The sequence below is a fragment of the Anolis sagrei genome, chromosome 6, assembly GCF_037176765.1.
Source record: "Anolis sagrei isolate rAnoSag1 chromosome 6, rAnoSag1.mat, whole genome shotgun sequence".
Taxonomy (NCBI): Eukaryota; Metazoa; Chordata; class Lepidosauria; order Squamata; family Dactyloidae; genus Anolis; species Anolis sagrei.
The window spans coordinates 36,205,816-36,220,408 of NC_090026.1; the positions used below are offsets into that span (position 1 = coordinate 36,205,816).

Sequence of the window (14,593 nt, forward strand, 5' to 3'; positions counted from 1 at the left end):
GTGTTTGATTTTATTATGTCATTTTATATTGTTTATTTTATTTGTTATTTTATATATTTTGTTATGATATATTTTCCTGTTATTTTGTGTCTAATTAAGGGTATTATTTTGGGCTTGGCCTCATGTTAGCTGCCCCGAGTCCCCTTTGGGGCAGGTTATAAATAAAGATTATTATTATTATTATTATTATTGCCATATCCAAGTCCGAATCAGTTACCCGCCCCGAGTCCCCTTTGGGGCGGGTTATAAATAAAGATTATTATGATTATGATTATGATTATTGCCATATCCGAGTCCGAATCAATAACCCGCCCCAACTCCCCTTTGGGGCGGGTTATAAATAAATAAATAAATTATTATTATTATTATTATTATTATTATTATTATTGCCATATCCGAGTCCGAATCAGTGACCAATGACCCAGTCCAAAGTCTCTTCATAGTCAGATCTCAAAAATATTATAATTGCTGTCAAGCCTGCTACCCGAATGCCTGGCCCCAAAGTATGATTTGAGTGTCTTCCTAAAGGAAAGGAGGGATGGAGCTATCCTAATTTCACTGGGGAACGTTTTATCAGGAATCCACCTGAAGGTGATTTCAAACAGAAAGGTCTGTTTTGCTCATCTAAACACTTGCAAAGGAAGAGTTCAATCTGTGTCAGTAGGAAAGATCTGCAATGCAGGCGCCATCTTTCTTATCTGGGATTTGTAACTCAAGGAAGAAACTTTTCCAAATTCTGAATACAGTGGAATAATTGCCCCTCTTTTTCCTCTCTCATCAGGATCCTCACTCAGGTTGCCCGAGCCGAAGCAGCTCCTCCCTCTCCTTCCACAGCACGCCTCCCCCGCTGCCCATGTTCCAACAGAGCCCTGCCTCCCTCTCGCTGGTTACTGGGGTCCAGCAACAGCAGTCGCAGCAGCAGCCACCAGTGAATGGTTTGGCCAGGACAATGGGGAATATGCATGGTGGAGTCACAACTTCCAATCATAGCCTGATGGAGGGTCTCCTTGGGAGCCTCGCAGGAGGGCAGCAAGTTCCCATCAACGGCATTTTAGGAGGCCTGAATGGAGCAATAGCTGCCCAGACACAGAATCCCCTCTTGGCACAGACCAGTGGTCACCCAAACCTGCAGCTTTCCACCAGCCAAAGCAGGTAAGGCTCAGAGAGGAGGATGAGTGTGGGGTGCATCCAGCAGAAAAGGAATTGAAAAGTTGTATCTGGGTTCAAAAATTCCCTGAAGGCTCCACTCATTATTTCTAAATTTGTTGTTTTGATCTATATGAAGTAAATATTTTCTGAAACAGCCATGCTTTTGATGTTTTGGCTTTTCAGTTGCCCTATGCTTTTCACATTGGCTGTATGTTTCCAAACATTTCATGTTGGTGACATATTTTTAGACATGCATCATTTATTGACACAGTAATTCAGTTCTACTGGCAAACTGGAGGTTGAACCAACCTCTTGTAAGAGGTATGGGCGCATACATATATTGTAATAATGAAATGCATGGGTACGCAATAGTACTTACAAAACTAGGGGACTCTGGTGCCTTGCTTCTAAAGTGTTTCTACAATTTCTGGTGGTGAAAATTTCAGAACTCTAATAAAAATTACAAAATTTCATTATAAATGGCAGTTCTTAACTGGTTCTGTCATAAAAATAGCCAATAACAAAATAATAGTAATATTTTGAAAGTTTTATTAGAGTTCTGAAATTTTCACCACCAAAACTTTAGCAACATTTTAGAAGCAAAGCACCAGCTTTAGAAACACTTTAGAAGCAAAGCATCAGCACCCCCTAGGTTTGTAAATACTTTAACCATTTTGAACCATGGATTGCCCATGCCTAATACGTAACAATTCTATTTATATTTTAAAATATATGATTTGTAAGAAGATAACATACATTTCCAAGATTTTTGTCATTTATGAATACATTTACATGACACACCTACACACTGCACCTGACATACTAAGGTGTTGTGTCACATTGCCATAGTGACTGGGTTTTCTGAGACTTAGCATCCAAAACATGTGATGGGCCAAGGGTTCCACACCTCTCGCTTATGGAAACTTTATTTAAAATAATGTATTTTCTTCATAAAAACTTCAGTCTACATATTCCTCACTACTTGACATAATAATAATAATAATAATAATAATAATAATAATATCTGACACGAAATGAGGATTTAAAGATCGAACTGCAAAGACTCTGGAAAAAACCAGTAAAGGTGGTCCCAGTGGTGATTGGCACACTGGGTGCAGTGCCTAAAGACCTTGTCCTGCACTTAAACACAATCGACGCTGATAAGATTACCATCTGCCAGCTGCAAAAGGCCACCCTACTGGGATCTGCATGCATATTTCGCCGATACATCACACAGCCCTAGACACTTGGGAAGTGTCCGACGTGTGATCCAATACAAGAGCCAGCAGAATGATCTTGTTTGCTGTGGACTCATCTTGTTGTGTTTCAAATAATAATAATAATATTTTATTTATATCCTTCTTTTCTCCCTCATGGTATCCAAAGCAGCTCACAGCATATTAAAATCATCCAAATACATTGGTGATAAGTATAAAACATTATAAAATAAACAGTTTAAAAGAGCAATAATATATTTCGTTGTTGTTATATATGGTGTTATATATGTGTAATGGTTATTAAAATACATGCTGGCTTCCTCATCTGCTGATCATGATTATGATGCCATGATTGCACACAATTTTTTTAGCAAGGGCTGCAAGAAGGGTGCAATAAAAACACAATGCAAACAATATTCTAAAAAACCATAGCTTACACCCTGCGCCTTTGGCTACCAATACTGCAAAAACAATGAAAAATCTCCAGTGGATTTAAACAGCACATGCCTAACTGCAAACTCGCTTTAACACCAAATTTAGAGTGCAGCTTAGGCAAATCACAGCTAGGATTCAGTGTGCTAAGATGGCAATACATAAGCGTAGGAATTTGTATTGACCATATATTTTCCATTGTGATACTCGCTCTGCTTTCACTCCTCTCCTCTTTTTAAAAAGAGTATGGAAAAGTAAACATCAAGTGTATAGTACGAAAGCAAATCAGCAATACTATCACAGGCCTGGATTTCTTGGTTAACGGGGCCAGCTATTTCTGGTCATTTGACATAAGGTATTGCAGTTGGGATGTGTAACTACCACTACATGTCAATGGGCTGTCAATCGGCCCTGGCATGTGCAAAAATAACTCTTCAGTCAGCCATGCCCTACAATACTTAGCAGAAGAGATTGAATATTATTTGGATTTTCTGATTGGGTACCCAATATTTGGCATGCTTCCTTTACATTTCCTTTACATTCTATATCCAAAAATTAGTTTTTTCCCAATGCCTGTTGCTTCTTTTTTTTCTGAAGCTTAAGCACCCATACTCTCATCATGGGTGTCCACTATGATGCCTTTTTCCAGTACTATGTGTTGTTTGGTTTAGTTCAATGCCTCAGGTGAATACAGACGTATCAAAATAATACATAATAAAGCAACGGTAATAACAGGGAGCTTACGACAAAGAATTAATCATTGTGATGAAAAATAAAACAAAACAATCTCCGGAGTGTGATGGACTTCTTTGGAGTCTTTTAAACAGAGGCTGAATGGCCATCTGTCGGGAGTGCTTTGAATGCAATTTTCCTGCTTCTTGGCAGCGGGTTGAACTGGATGGCCCATGAGGTCTCTTCCAACTCTATGATTCTATGATTCAATAAGACATGGTTCACTAAAACATAGGTAAACATTGCAACAAATACCTTAAAAAGCAATTTCGCTGCTCTTTTCATCCACCTCCAGCACGCCCAGCGCCACTCACCTGACAGAGCACCAGAGGCAACTCCTCAGCCAGCATGAACTCCAACTGCAGCAACTCCAGCAGCTCTTGACCTCACAGCCACTCAGCCCAGTAGGTACCTTTCCTACCTTTGCGAGGAATGAGTGATAGATGAAACTGACATCTTTTACCTGGGCAGGGGAGGTGGACAAGATGGGAGTTGCAGAAAGTATAAGGAAAGGCTAACAGAAGTTTTAAGATTTTGGTGAGCACTGCAGAGGAAGATGTTGGTAAACAGGTATAATAAGGTGGTCATAAACATTACTTATTATTTATTTATTTACAGTATTTATATTCTGCCCTTCTCACCCCACAGGGTGGATTACAATGCACATATACATGGCAAACATTCAGTGCCAATTAGACATACAAGATATATAGACAGACACGGAGGCAATTTTAACATTCCAGGCTTTTCCGGCTTCATGAGGGTATGCTGGATTCCGACTCGATTCTGGCCCTAGGGGGAGCTGACACTTCACCGTCCATTTGATGGAGTACTTTCTCATTCTTCTGCACGCTGCTGGAAGGTTTTATGGTGTCCTAAATTAGCCTCCCCGCATAAAGCAGTATCTAAATTGTATTGTCGAAGGCTTTCACAGCCAGAATCACTGGGTTGTTGTAGGTTTTTCAAGCTGTATGGCCATGTTCTAGAAGCATTCTCTCTGACGTTTTGCCTGCATCTGTGGCAGGCATTCTCAGAGGTTGCGAGGTTTGTTGGAAACTAGGAAAATTGGATTTATATATCTGTGGAAAACCCAAGGTTGGAGAAAGAACTCTTGTCTGTTGGAGCTAGGTGTGAATGTTTCAGTTGGCCACCTTGATTAGCATTTGATGGTGTGACAGTTTTTAGGTGTGACTTGTTACTGCCAGGGAAAATCTTTTGTTGAAATATGATTAGGTGTTCCTGATTGTTTCTTGCCTGGCGTTCCCCTCAGGTTTAGACAACTCTTAAATTTCCAGCTTGACAGATGCAACTGTCTTTTGGGCTGCATAGGTCGACAGCAAGCTAGACTAATGGCCGGAAGCTCACTCTGACCTGGGTTAGCTTTGAACTCATGACCACTCGGTCAGTAAGTCAGTAGTGATTTAATGCAGCTGGCTCCCAGCTAGCTGCGCTACAACCCAATCCATTCACTCCATGTGCCCTTTCAGAGCTGTTTTCACCACATTCCGAGCCCTCTCTGGACCATGTTAGAAGAAGCCTTTTAAAAAAACTGGATATACGAGGTTTGAATGAAAAGTAATTCCTCCACCTTCGTAACTCCTCAACAGATGGCAATACTGGTATGCAGCAGGTACTGGCTTGTTCAGTAGACTCTCCTCTACAGTTCCATTTTGGTGGGAAGTCATAGCATTGAATGTTTGTGTTGTTAAAGTGCGACGTATGGAACCCTGCACAGATGGTCGGTCAATGCAACTTAAGCAATGTGCAGTCATTGAATTCTTGACAGCAGAAGGTGTCACCCCAAAGGAGATTCCTCAGAGAATGCAAGCTGTTTATGGTGATTGTGTTGATGTGAGTACTGTGCGTTGTTGGGTGAATAAGTTTAAAGATGTTGAGGTGAAATTCAGTGACTGCACATTGCTTAAGTTGCAAGAATTCAGTGACTGCACGTTGCTTAAGTCGCATTGACCGACCGTCTGCTCAGGGTTCCATACTTTGCACTTTAACAACACAACCATTCAATGCTAAGGCTTCCCGCCAAAATGGAACTGTAGAGGAGAGTCTACTGAACAATCCAGTACCTGCCACATACCAGTGCTGCCATCTGTTGAGGAGTTATGAAGGTGGAGGCATTACTTTTCATTCAACCCTCATAAATTAGAAGTGTCCTCTGGTCATTCCTTTTTTTATAGAAAGCCTTCTCCTAGACCTAAAAGCATGACAAAATGCCACTCCCCTCCAGCCTTGGTAGGGTATTGGATGGCATTTGGGGACGGCCTTGTAGGTGTGATGTAAAGATAGATGAAAGAGTTGCCAAATCTTTCTTCAATTGGTTTGCAATTGTTTCTTAGGAACAGCAGGCACTGGTGTTTCAGATGATTCAACAAATTCAACAGAAAAGGGAGCTGCAGAGGCTCCAGATGACCAGCAACTCGCAACTGCCCATGACCGGTCTGGGGACAGCCACCTCCGCCTCCCTTCTCCATTCCAACAACACTGTGCCATCTGCTGCCAACAGCACCCTCCTTTCCTCCATCTCCCCCCAGCAGCTCAACTCAGCCAGTTCTTTGATGGCTTCTTCACCACTCAGCACACATGGGAACAGTCTCATGTCATCTGCAGCAGGGGCTACTATCCCACCTGTCCTGGCGGCACAAACAAACCCTTTCCTCAACCTGCAGGGTGATGGCAGCAGCCAGAAAGGAATGGTGGGTATATTTTACATAGCCCTAAAAAATTTGCCAAATTGCTAAAATGTCACAGAATGTTCATAAATATTCATACATCTGAAAGATTTGGAGTGGATTGATGAGGATAGTGGGAAACTAGTTTGATCATTTGTGGGGCTTCAGACTTAGGAGCCATTTAGGATACATTCGTTCAGCAGGAACTGTGCAGATAATTCATAAAGAGAAAGGCTGGGAAATGCAATGGGAAAGGTTTTTGTGAAGCAAGAGCGAATGATTAGGTAGCCATTGTGGGAAGGTAGCTGAACAAAGGGAATTAGGGTTGGCCAGATTTTGCCCAAACCCCACAGATATGTAGGACTACATTTCCCATAACTTCCAGCCAATACAGACCTTGCTGATGGAAGCTGTAGTCCAATGCATGTGAAAGACTACAGGTTCAGGAAAGCTCTAGTGGTATTTCAACTGAGAAGCGGAAAGCTAGAATAAGAGCAAGATTGGGAAGGAAGAGAAATCCAGATTAATATGAGTTACATCTGGACTAGCCCTTAGGTGTAGGGCATTCCAAAATATTGGTGTATGTTAAAGTTAAACCACCAAGCTGCTAAACTTGCTGACCAAAAGGTTGGCAGTTCGAATCCAGGGAGCAGGGTGAGCTCCTGCTGTTAACCCCAGCTTCTGCCAACCTAGCAGTTCAAAAACATGCAAATGTGAGTAGATCGATAGGTACTGCTTTTGCAGGAAGGTAACAGCACTCCATGCAGTCATACTGGCCACATGACCTTGGAGGTGTCTACGGACAATGCCGGCTCTTTGGCTTAGAATTTTTAATAGGCGAACGTTAATCAGTTGTTTTAACTATTGTTCTAATATTTTTAATATTTTAAATTTTTAATGTACTGTTGATTGTTTTATGATGTTGACACTGTATGGTGCTTTGTGAGGCTGCCTTGAGTCCCCGCTCGGGAGTGAAAAGGGTAGGATATAAATATAGGAAATTCTAACTCAGTCTTACACATTGTCAAATGCGGCCTTATTCTTCCTACCAATTACCCAGATCACTTCCTCTAATCGGCCCCAGAATGAACAGCCACAGACCCATACTTAATATTATTGTTTCCTGCCATAGCATTCACTCAATTCCCGAGCCCCCTAGAATTTTTGGGCTTGCACAAATCTTGGCCCGGCCTTTTAAATTTTTTAATTGCCTTGAACAGGCAGGATTACTTTTAATATATGAGTGTTATGGCGACAATTTTTATGCTTATATTGTTTTGTTAATCTTATGATTATGTTGTTTTTACTTTGTTTTGTGATGTTACCTGGGAACCGCTCTGAGTCCCCTCGGGGAGATAGAGCGGTATATTAATAAATATTATTATTATTATTATTATTATTATTATTATTATATGTATTGTCGAAGGCTTTCATGGCTGGAATCACTAGGTTCTTGTGGGTTTTTTCGGGCTATAGGGCCATGTTCTAGAGGCATTTCTCCTGACGTTTCGCCTGCATCTATGGCAAGCATCCTCAGAGGTAGTGAAGTCAGAGGTAGCGACCTCTAGAACATGGCCCTATAGCCCGAAAAAACCCACAAGAACCTATTATTATTATAGGAAATAAATAAATAAAATAGAAATGGAGATGAGCACCACTCCCCAGAGTCGGACACAACTAAACTTAATGTCAAGGGAAATGTTTACTTTTTCTTTTCAAGTTTCCTACCCCCTTTTCTCCTTTTAATTGCTGTTCAATATAACATCCATTCTATGCTTCTTGTCTTCTCTAGAGCATGAATGAAAAGGGAGGTGCCCCAGTCCAGGACAAGGGATAGCTTTGGCAACACCAGGCCATTCTCTGCCATAGGAAATTCTCTTCCCTGAGCCATGGATCCCAAAACGTAGAGCAACCCCCTGATGCCAGACTTCCGAGAAAGTCTGCTTTGCCGCGGGGCAGGACAACACCAAACGGAGGTGCATTGGGAGTCTATGTTCCTTGGTTCTGTCCTCTTTCTGAAGGAGGCAAGTGGAGTAAACCCTCCCCTCCCTGACTGGCTATATCTGCTGTGCGGCACTTACTTCATGACAAGTTGCACTTCAGGGGAAATGGGGAAGCAGTCTGCTAAGAGAAATCCCCTGCAAAGATAGGCGCTGTGAGATGTGACCGTGTCATCTGCAGAAGAGGACATTTCCCAACCAAGGCAGAAGGATGCAGCCACAGTGAACGGGGGACAAGATGGGACTTCTGAGGTCTCCAATACGTACGTAACAGGGTGAAGTTGAGAAGCTCTTCTTTGGAGAGAGAGAGATACAGAAACAAGAGCTTCGCTCCCAAGAGGAAACAAAGGGGCCAACGGATATGGCTTTGTTGACTCTTGCTGGGATGTGGTTCTGGTTGGAGAAAAGCCAGCACAACAAGAACAGTTACCTCGGTTCTCCCAAGTCTCTGCCAGTCTTACATTTTAACAATGGCCTTCCTTGCTTGGACAAGATGCTTCTTTTCCTCACCTTCAGGAGCCTTTGTGTGTGTGGAGCAGGGCCTCAGATCAAGTGGGTCATGACAACGAGAGCTTCCTCCTCATATTACTAGCCCAAAGGGCTCTGGGCAGCTATTCTGTCATTCCCTTGTCAACGTGTTTTTGTGGGAAAACAAAGAAACTGGTGAGATAGCACAGGAAGACTCAGTTTGGAAAATGCCGATGTCCAAACCTGCTTCTGCCTCTTAAGTAGGCAATTGCACGTTGAAAGTCTTGTCTAGAAGCACTCAATCTATGTTCACCTTTGTAGTGAATTTTCTAGCCACTTAAAAAGATGTTTTCCTACTTAGACCAGCCACTCCAAAGCCAACACCAAAGAGGCAGGGCCAAGACGTTATCTACGGGCAGGAGTTGTTTCTTCCATCTCCAGGTAGCTCTGTTCAGGTAAACAAAATCTTCCATCCCTATCGCCAGAACTAGGCTCGGTCAGATCATAGATAATGGAGAATATTGGTCTTCCCACCAACTTTAAGACCTCATTTGCCTCTGGTAACCGGTTGCCGCAGCAAAAGCATTCATTCCCTTCTTCTTAAAGCAGTTTTTGAAGCCTGTTAAGATGAGATGAAATGGGAATCGTGTTCGGTTGTTTTGAGCAACCTGAGCCATCCCTATCTTTTGCTGGATAAATGCAGATCTTTCAAGGAAGCAAGATGCCAGGTGACTGGGGGAAAAAAACACCGACAAACTTTCAAAAGCTTTCCTGCCTTCAGTCATTTTAGGCACATCTCCACCACCTCTTCCAATTTGCACTATTTTCAAACACTGGTGGTGGGCATGTGCAGATGACTCCCAAGTATGACCACTGCTGTTTAAAAAATCTTTTTATTTTCCCCTATGTGGTTTTGCTTTCCTTTCTTCTGCTTTGTTTTTTAATGAAAAGAAGAAAAATCCCTGCCATGTGGTTGAGCTGGATGCGAAGGGAAAAAGAAAAGAGAGAAAAGAAGAAGTGGTTTTCAAGGATTTGCTCTTTTTAATTCACCCGTGCAGATGTGTTTGGCTTCAACTTTTGTGCGCGAATGTGGGGTTTACTTTTGCAGTGTGTATGTGTGGGAATTTGTTTTTAAAAGAAAGCTACTGGAAACTAACAAAAGCAGCAGCTATTCCAAATGGGCCCTTCCCTTCTTTTCACTTGTGGCAGCTCCTGCATAAATGAAAATGCAGCCGAAAATCGGAACGACCCCTTCCATTCTCCCTTCTCTTTAGCGAGGCATTAGCAAATGTGACAGATAGAAGCTATTATCAGTGGAATGCACTTAAGCTTTCGATAGCACTCACCTCTCTCAAGCACTCAGGCCAGTGTTTCGGCCCCATTCCAGATCAATTTTTGTCCTTTGCTGTCTTGATGGCATTGTTCTTGGCCTCTTGTCGAGCTGCCAATGAATGCTTCCATATGGAGAACTCTCCTCAGTTTCAGTCAAGACATTGTGCAACTAGTCTGCCTGTTCCTCCTTAAAAGAGTATTATTATTATTTCTATTATTATTATTAGAGCCCCCGGTGGCGCAGTGGGTTAAACCCCTGTGCTGGCAGGACTGAAGACTGATAGGTCGCAGGTTCGAATCCAGGGAGAGCACGGATGAACTCCTTCTGTCAGCTCCAGCTCCCCATGCAGGGACATGAGAGAAGCCTCCCACAAAGATGGTAAAACATCAAAATATCCGGGCATCCCCTGGGCAACATCTTTGCAGACAGCCAATTCTCTCACACCAAAAGCGACATGCAGTTTCTCAAGTTGCTCCTGACATGACAAAAATATTATATTAAAAGCTGGAAGGAGTGGTACCAAAGCACGTCAGTTGTACTTTGCAAACCACTCCACAAAAGGATGAGTCAAAAGTTGGGCAGAAATGGAGCTGTATCAATGCAACTCTGAAAAATATCTTAATCTGACTTTCCATGGGCTGATCGGAAAAGGCATATAGCGAGTAGGTGACCTCACTTTTGAGGTAACAGATACAAGTCAAGGGACTTGTGATGTAGAGCAGTGGTTCTCAAATGTTCTGGCCTTCAACTCCCAGAAATCCTAACAGCTTGTAAACTGGCTGTGATTTTTGGGAGTTGTAGACCAAAACATCTGGGGACAGGTTGAGAACCACTGATGTGGAGTTCTACACTTCCGATCTTGTTCTAGCATACATTCCGTGATGCCCATATGAGAACTATAAGCCATGTCACACATCCAGTAAACCCCAAAGTGTACATGGAAAGGCAGAATCAAGCCTGACCAATGGATTCTGGGGTTTCTGGTCCATAAAAGCAACTTTCCAAAGCTCTGTGTCAGTGACAATAGATGCACACAGTCCAATGGAAACATCACTTCAGTGCTACTTCCTGCATTTAAGGTCTGGCATACCAGATGCGTTCAGTCATATGCATTCCATACATCTGCAGTCATGTAAACAGCCACTATTATTTATGCCATTTCCTATTCCTTAGCAAAGCAGGTTTATAGCACTTTGGCTTAAGATGATTGACTTGAAAATGCATGGCTGGCACCTTGTGAATCTCAGAAACCAGAGTGGGGCAGCCCTTTCACACTACACAGCTATAGTGCTATGATTTCACTTTAGCTGCCATGGTTAGGTCCTATGGAATTCTGGGACCTATAGTTTGGATTGCTGGGGGGGGGGGGCAGAGTTCTCAGCCAGGGGATGTTAGTCTTTTCCCAGTTAAAGTGACATCACAATTGAGTGGGATGAAAACTCATAAGACCCTTTTTATGGTCAAAAAATCCCTCAAATATGGATTGTTAGTGCTCCTTATCAGTTATTCAGTATAACAGAAACAGAACTGGGGTATATGTCTATAAGACCAGTGAAACCTTTGTAGAGTTGCACTTGACAACTTTTGTTGTTTATATATATTATGGTGGAGCCCCTGGTGGCACAACAAGTTAAACCACTGAGCTGCTGAACTTACTGACCAGAAGGTTGCCAGTTTGAATCCGGGAGCGGCGTGAGCTCCCACTGTCAGCCCCAGCTTCTGCCAACCTAGCAGTTCGAAAACATGCAGATGTGAGTAGATGAATAGGTACCACTGGCAGGAAGGTAACAGCGCTTCATGCAGTCATGCCAGCCACATGACGTAGAAGGTGTCTGTGGACAATGCCAGCTCTTTGGCTTAGAAACTGAGATGAGCAATACAATAATTAAAATGAGGAACAATTTTAACAAATATAAACCTATTAGTATTTCAATGGGAAGTGTGGGCCTGCTTTTGGCTGATGAGATAGGATTGTTGTTGTTGTTATGTGCTTTCAAGTCAATTCAGACTTAGGTTGACCCTGAGTGAGGACCAGGTAAATGACCTTAGAGGGCCGTATCCGGCCCCTGGACCTTAGTTTGAGGACCCCTGGTCTACTGTATATCTGCCAAAAGAATTCAGAAAGTGGTTTGGATATGGCAACAGCACCCACTCACTTCACAGACTGTCTTCTCCTTCAAAAAGTCCATTCATATTTATTCTTGGTAGTAGAGATTTTGTCTGAATGGGTACGTCATGCCTCTTGCCATAATACAGGGTATTTCGAAAAGATGGACCCAAATTGAAATAGCTATATCTCTGCAACCATGAATTGCCCATGAATAAAACTCTTACCAGTTGAAAGGGTGAGACATAAAGTTTCAAATGATTATTTCTCCCAGCTCAGAAACAGCCCCTAGCCTCAGTCATTTGGAAGATGCAAGTCTACAACATAAGGCCTAATTAGACATTGTCCGTTCTCAGTTATTTTTTTAGATTTGTTTCTCATTCAAAATGTTTAGTAAAATTTGATAAGTCTTTAAACCATTTTGTGTAATTGTAACATGTTGCCAGCATGAAATATATTATTTGAAATAGTTCATCATTTTAGGGAGCCCCCAGTGGTGCAGCAGGTTAAACCACTGAGCTATTGAACTTGCTGACCAAAAGGTCAGTGGTTCGAATCCAAAGAGTGGGGTGAGCTCCTGCTGTTAGCCGCAGCACCTGCCAAGCTAGCAGTTTGAAAACATGCAAATGTGAGTAGATTAATAGGTACCACTTTGGCAGGAAGGTAACTGTGCTCCATGCAGTCATGCTGGTCACATGACTTAGGAGGTGTCTACGGACAACGCTGGCTCTTCAGCTTAGAAATGGAAATGAGCACCACCCCACAGAGTCGGACACAACTAGACTTAATGTCAGAGGAAACCTTTACCTTTACTTTACCATCATTTTGAAACACCCGGTAGTGCATTGACATTTCACTGTCTCATCTTGCCCCATTGATTGCATTGCTGGATCAGGCCAAGAACATATTAACACTCAAAAGTGCAAGACCATAATCACTCTATTGGACCAGATCCAGGGACACATCTGTTTTACCATCTTGCTTCCAATTCCGACCACACAGTTGGCTCTGAAGCTCACAAAGAAGATGCAAATCCAACTATCTTCCACCAATATACATTCAGGGCTGCTCTCAAGGAGCTGGCATAAGGCACTTTGCTACTTAAAGGAAAGGACATAAATAATGGAACTAATTTATTTTCTAAAGCACCAGAGGTTAAAACCGAAGTTAGTTCAACGTTCAGGAGAAAGGATTTAAGACTGAACATGAGGATTTCTGATACAGCCTGTTCAACATTGGCATACGTTAGCTCCAAAATGGAGGACTCTCCTGTTATTATTTTTAAAGTCTGGATAGCTACTTATTGGGAATGATGGTAGATATCTTACAACAGCAAGCAGTGTCTCAAAATGAAATTGGAGATTTTCTCCGGGTTTATATTTCTGTCTTCTTTTAAAATAATGCTATAGCCCTTCTGCATGGGGAAAGTGCTCCAGACCAGTGGCACTTGGTGGCTCCTGTGTTAGTTTGGCGTTGAATCCCTTCCAGGTTCTGACCCTTTAAAGCTCTCTAAGGTGGTGAATTCTTCCAAAATAGGTCAAGCACCTTGGATAGTACCTTTACAATGAGTCGAAACCTGAATGTGATTCATCACTTCACTGAAACAGAAGGCACTAGCAACCACTGCTCCAAATTATCTTTGACCATTCCGATTGCCAAGTCTGCACTTTTCCCCGACTGAAGTTGCTATCCAGAAAACTTAACAGTGTCCCAGGAAACTGACTTGAAATTCAAACCATCATAATCCCAGCGTAGGACTGAAGATCCAGACTGTCAAATTATGCTTAAAGCAGGCTGGGTATGTGCTTTGAAAGCACCTTGGGACAAAGCACCAGAATCTCTTCCTTGGTAGGAAGAGAACAAAAGATTGAGAAAGCTTTTCAAAAGTGGAATAAGTTCTGTGTTTGGTTGCACTGGGGTATACCCTTTACCCATTTTTGATGCTATGTTTCATTTTAGTACATTGCCTGTGTCTAACACTCCCTCCCCTCCTTGGCTGTTGTAATTTTTAATTAAATGAGAGGAAAAGATGTGTATATTTTTGGCAATTGAGTTAATGTAGCTAAGATATATTTTTTCCATGCTGCTTAACTGTTCTTTATTGTAATAAATAATATTAATATCAAAGACTTTTTCTGAAAATTTATAATGTTGTGGTTTTCTTCCTTCCTACATTTAGTGAAACATAAAAACAATAATAAGGGTTGGTATTTGATATTCTGGGTTGTATGACTGCGTGGAAGGGCCACATGACCTTGGAGATCCCTGCACCATTTAACACAGTCGGCAGGAATATATGCCACTAGACTGTGACTCCCATGAGCCCTAGCCAAAAATTAATGATATGATGGGCATTGTAGTACAAGATCATATGGAAGGCAACGTAATTTCTAGACCACCATATTGTGGTGTAATGTAAAAAAAAAAAAACACGTGTAGTTCACGTCTGATCAGCCCACACACTGCCTTGC

At 42.1% G+C, this 14,593-nt stretch overlaps 1 protein-coding gene across 4 annotated transcripts in view; it reads left to right on the forward strand.

Moving 5' to 3' along the window:
* The window catches only part of MLLT6 (MLLT6, PHD finger containing), a 170,294-nt gene extending 156,045 nt beyond the window's left edge, over positions 1 to 14,249 (forward strand). For all 4 annotated transcript variants that reach the window (XM_060780942.2, XM_060780943.2, XM_060780946.2 and 1 more), the window contains exons 17-20: positions 782 to 1,152; positions 3,826 to 3,934; positions 5,882 to 6,238; positions 8,007 to 14,249. In XM_060780942.2, the coding sequence (XP_060636925.2) occupies positions 782 to 1,152; positions 3,826 to 3,934; positions 5,882 to 6,238; positions 8,007 to 8,051 (882 nt within the window). In that variant the 3' untranslated portion in view covers positions 8,052 to 14,249. The remainder of the gene's footprint in view (positions 1 to 781; positions 1,153 to 3,825; positions 3,935 to 5,881; positions 6,239 to 8,006) is intronic.
* Positions 14,250 to 14,593: the final 344 nt, after the last annotated feature.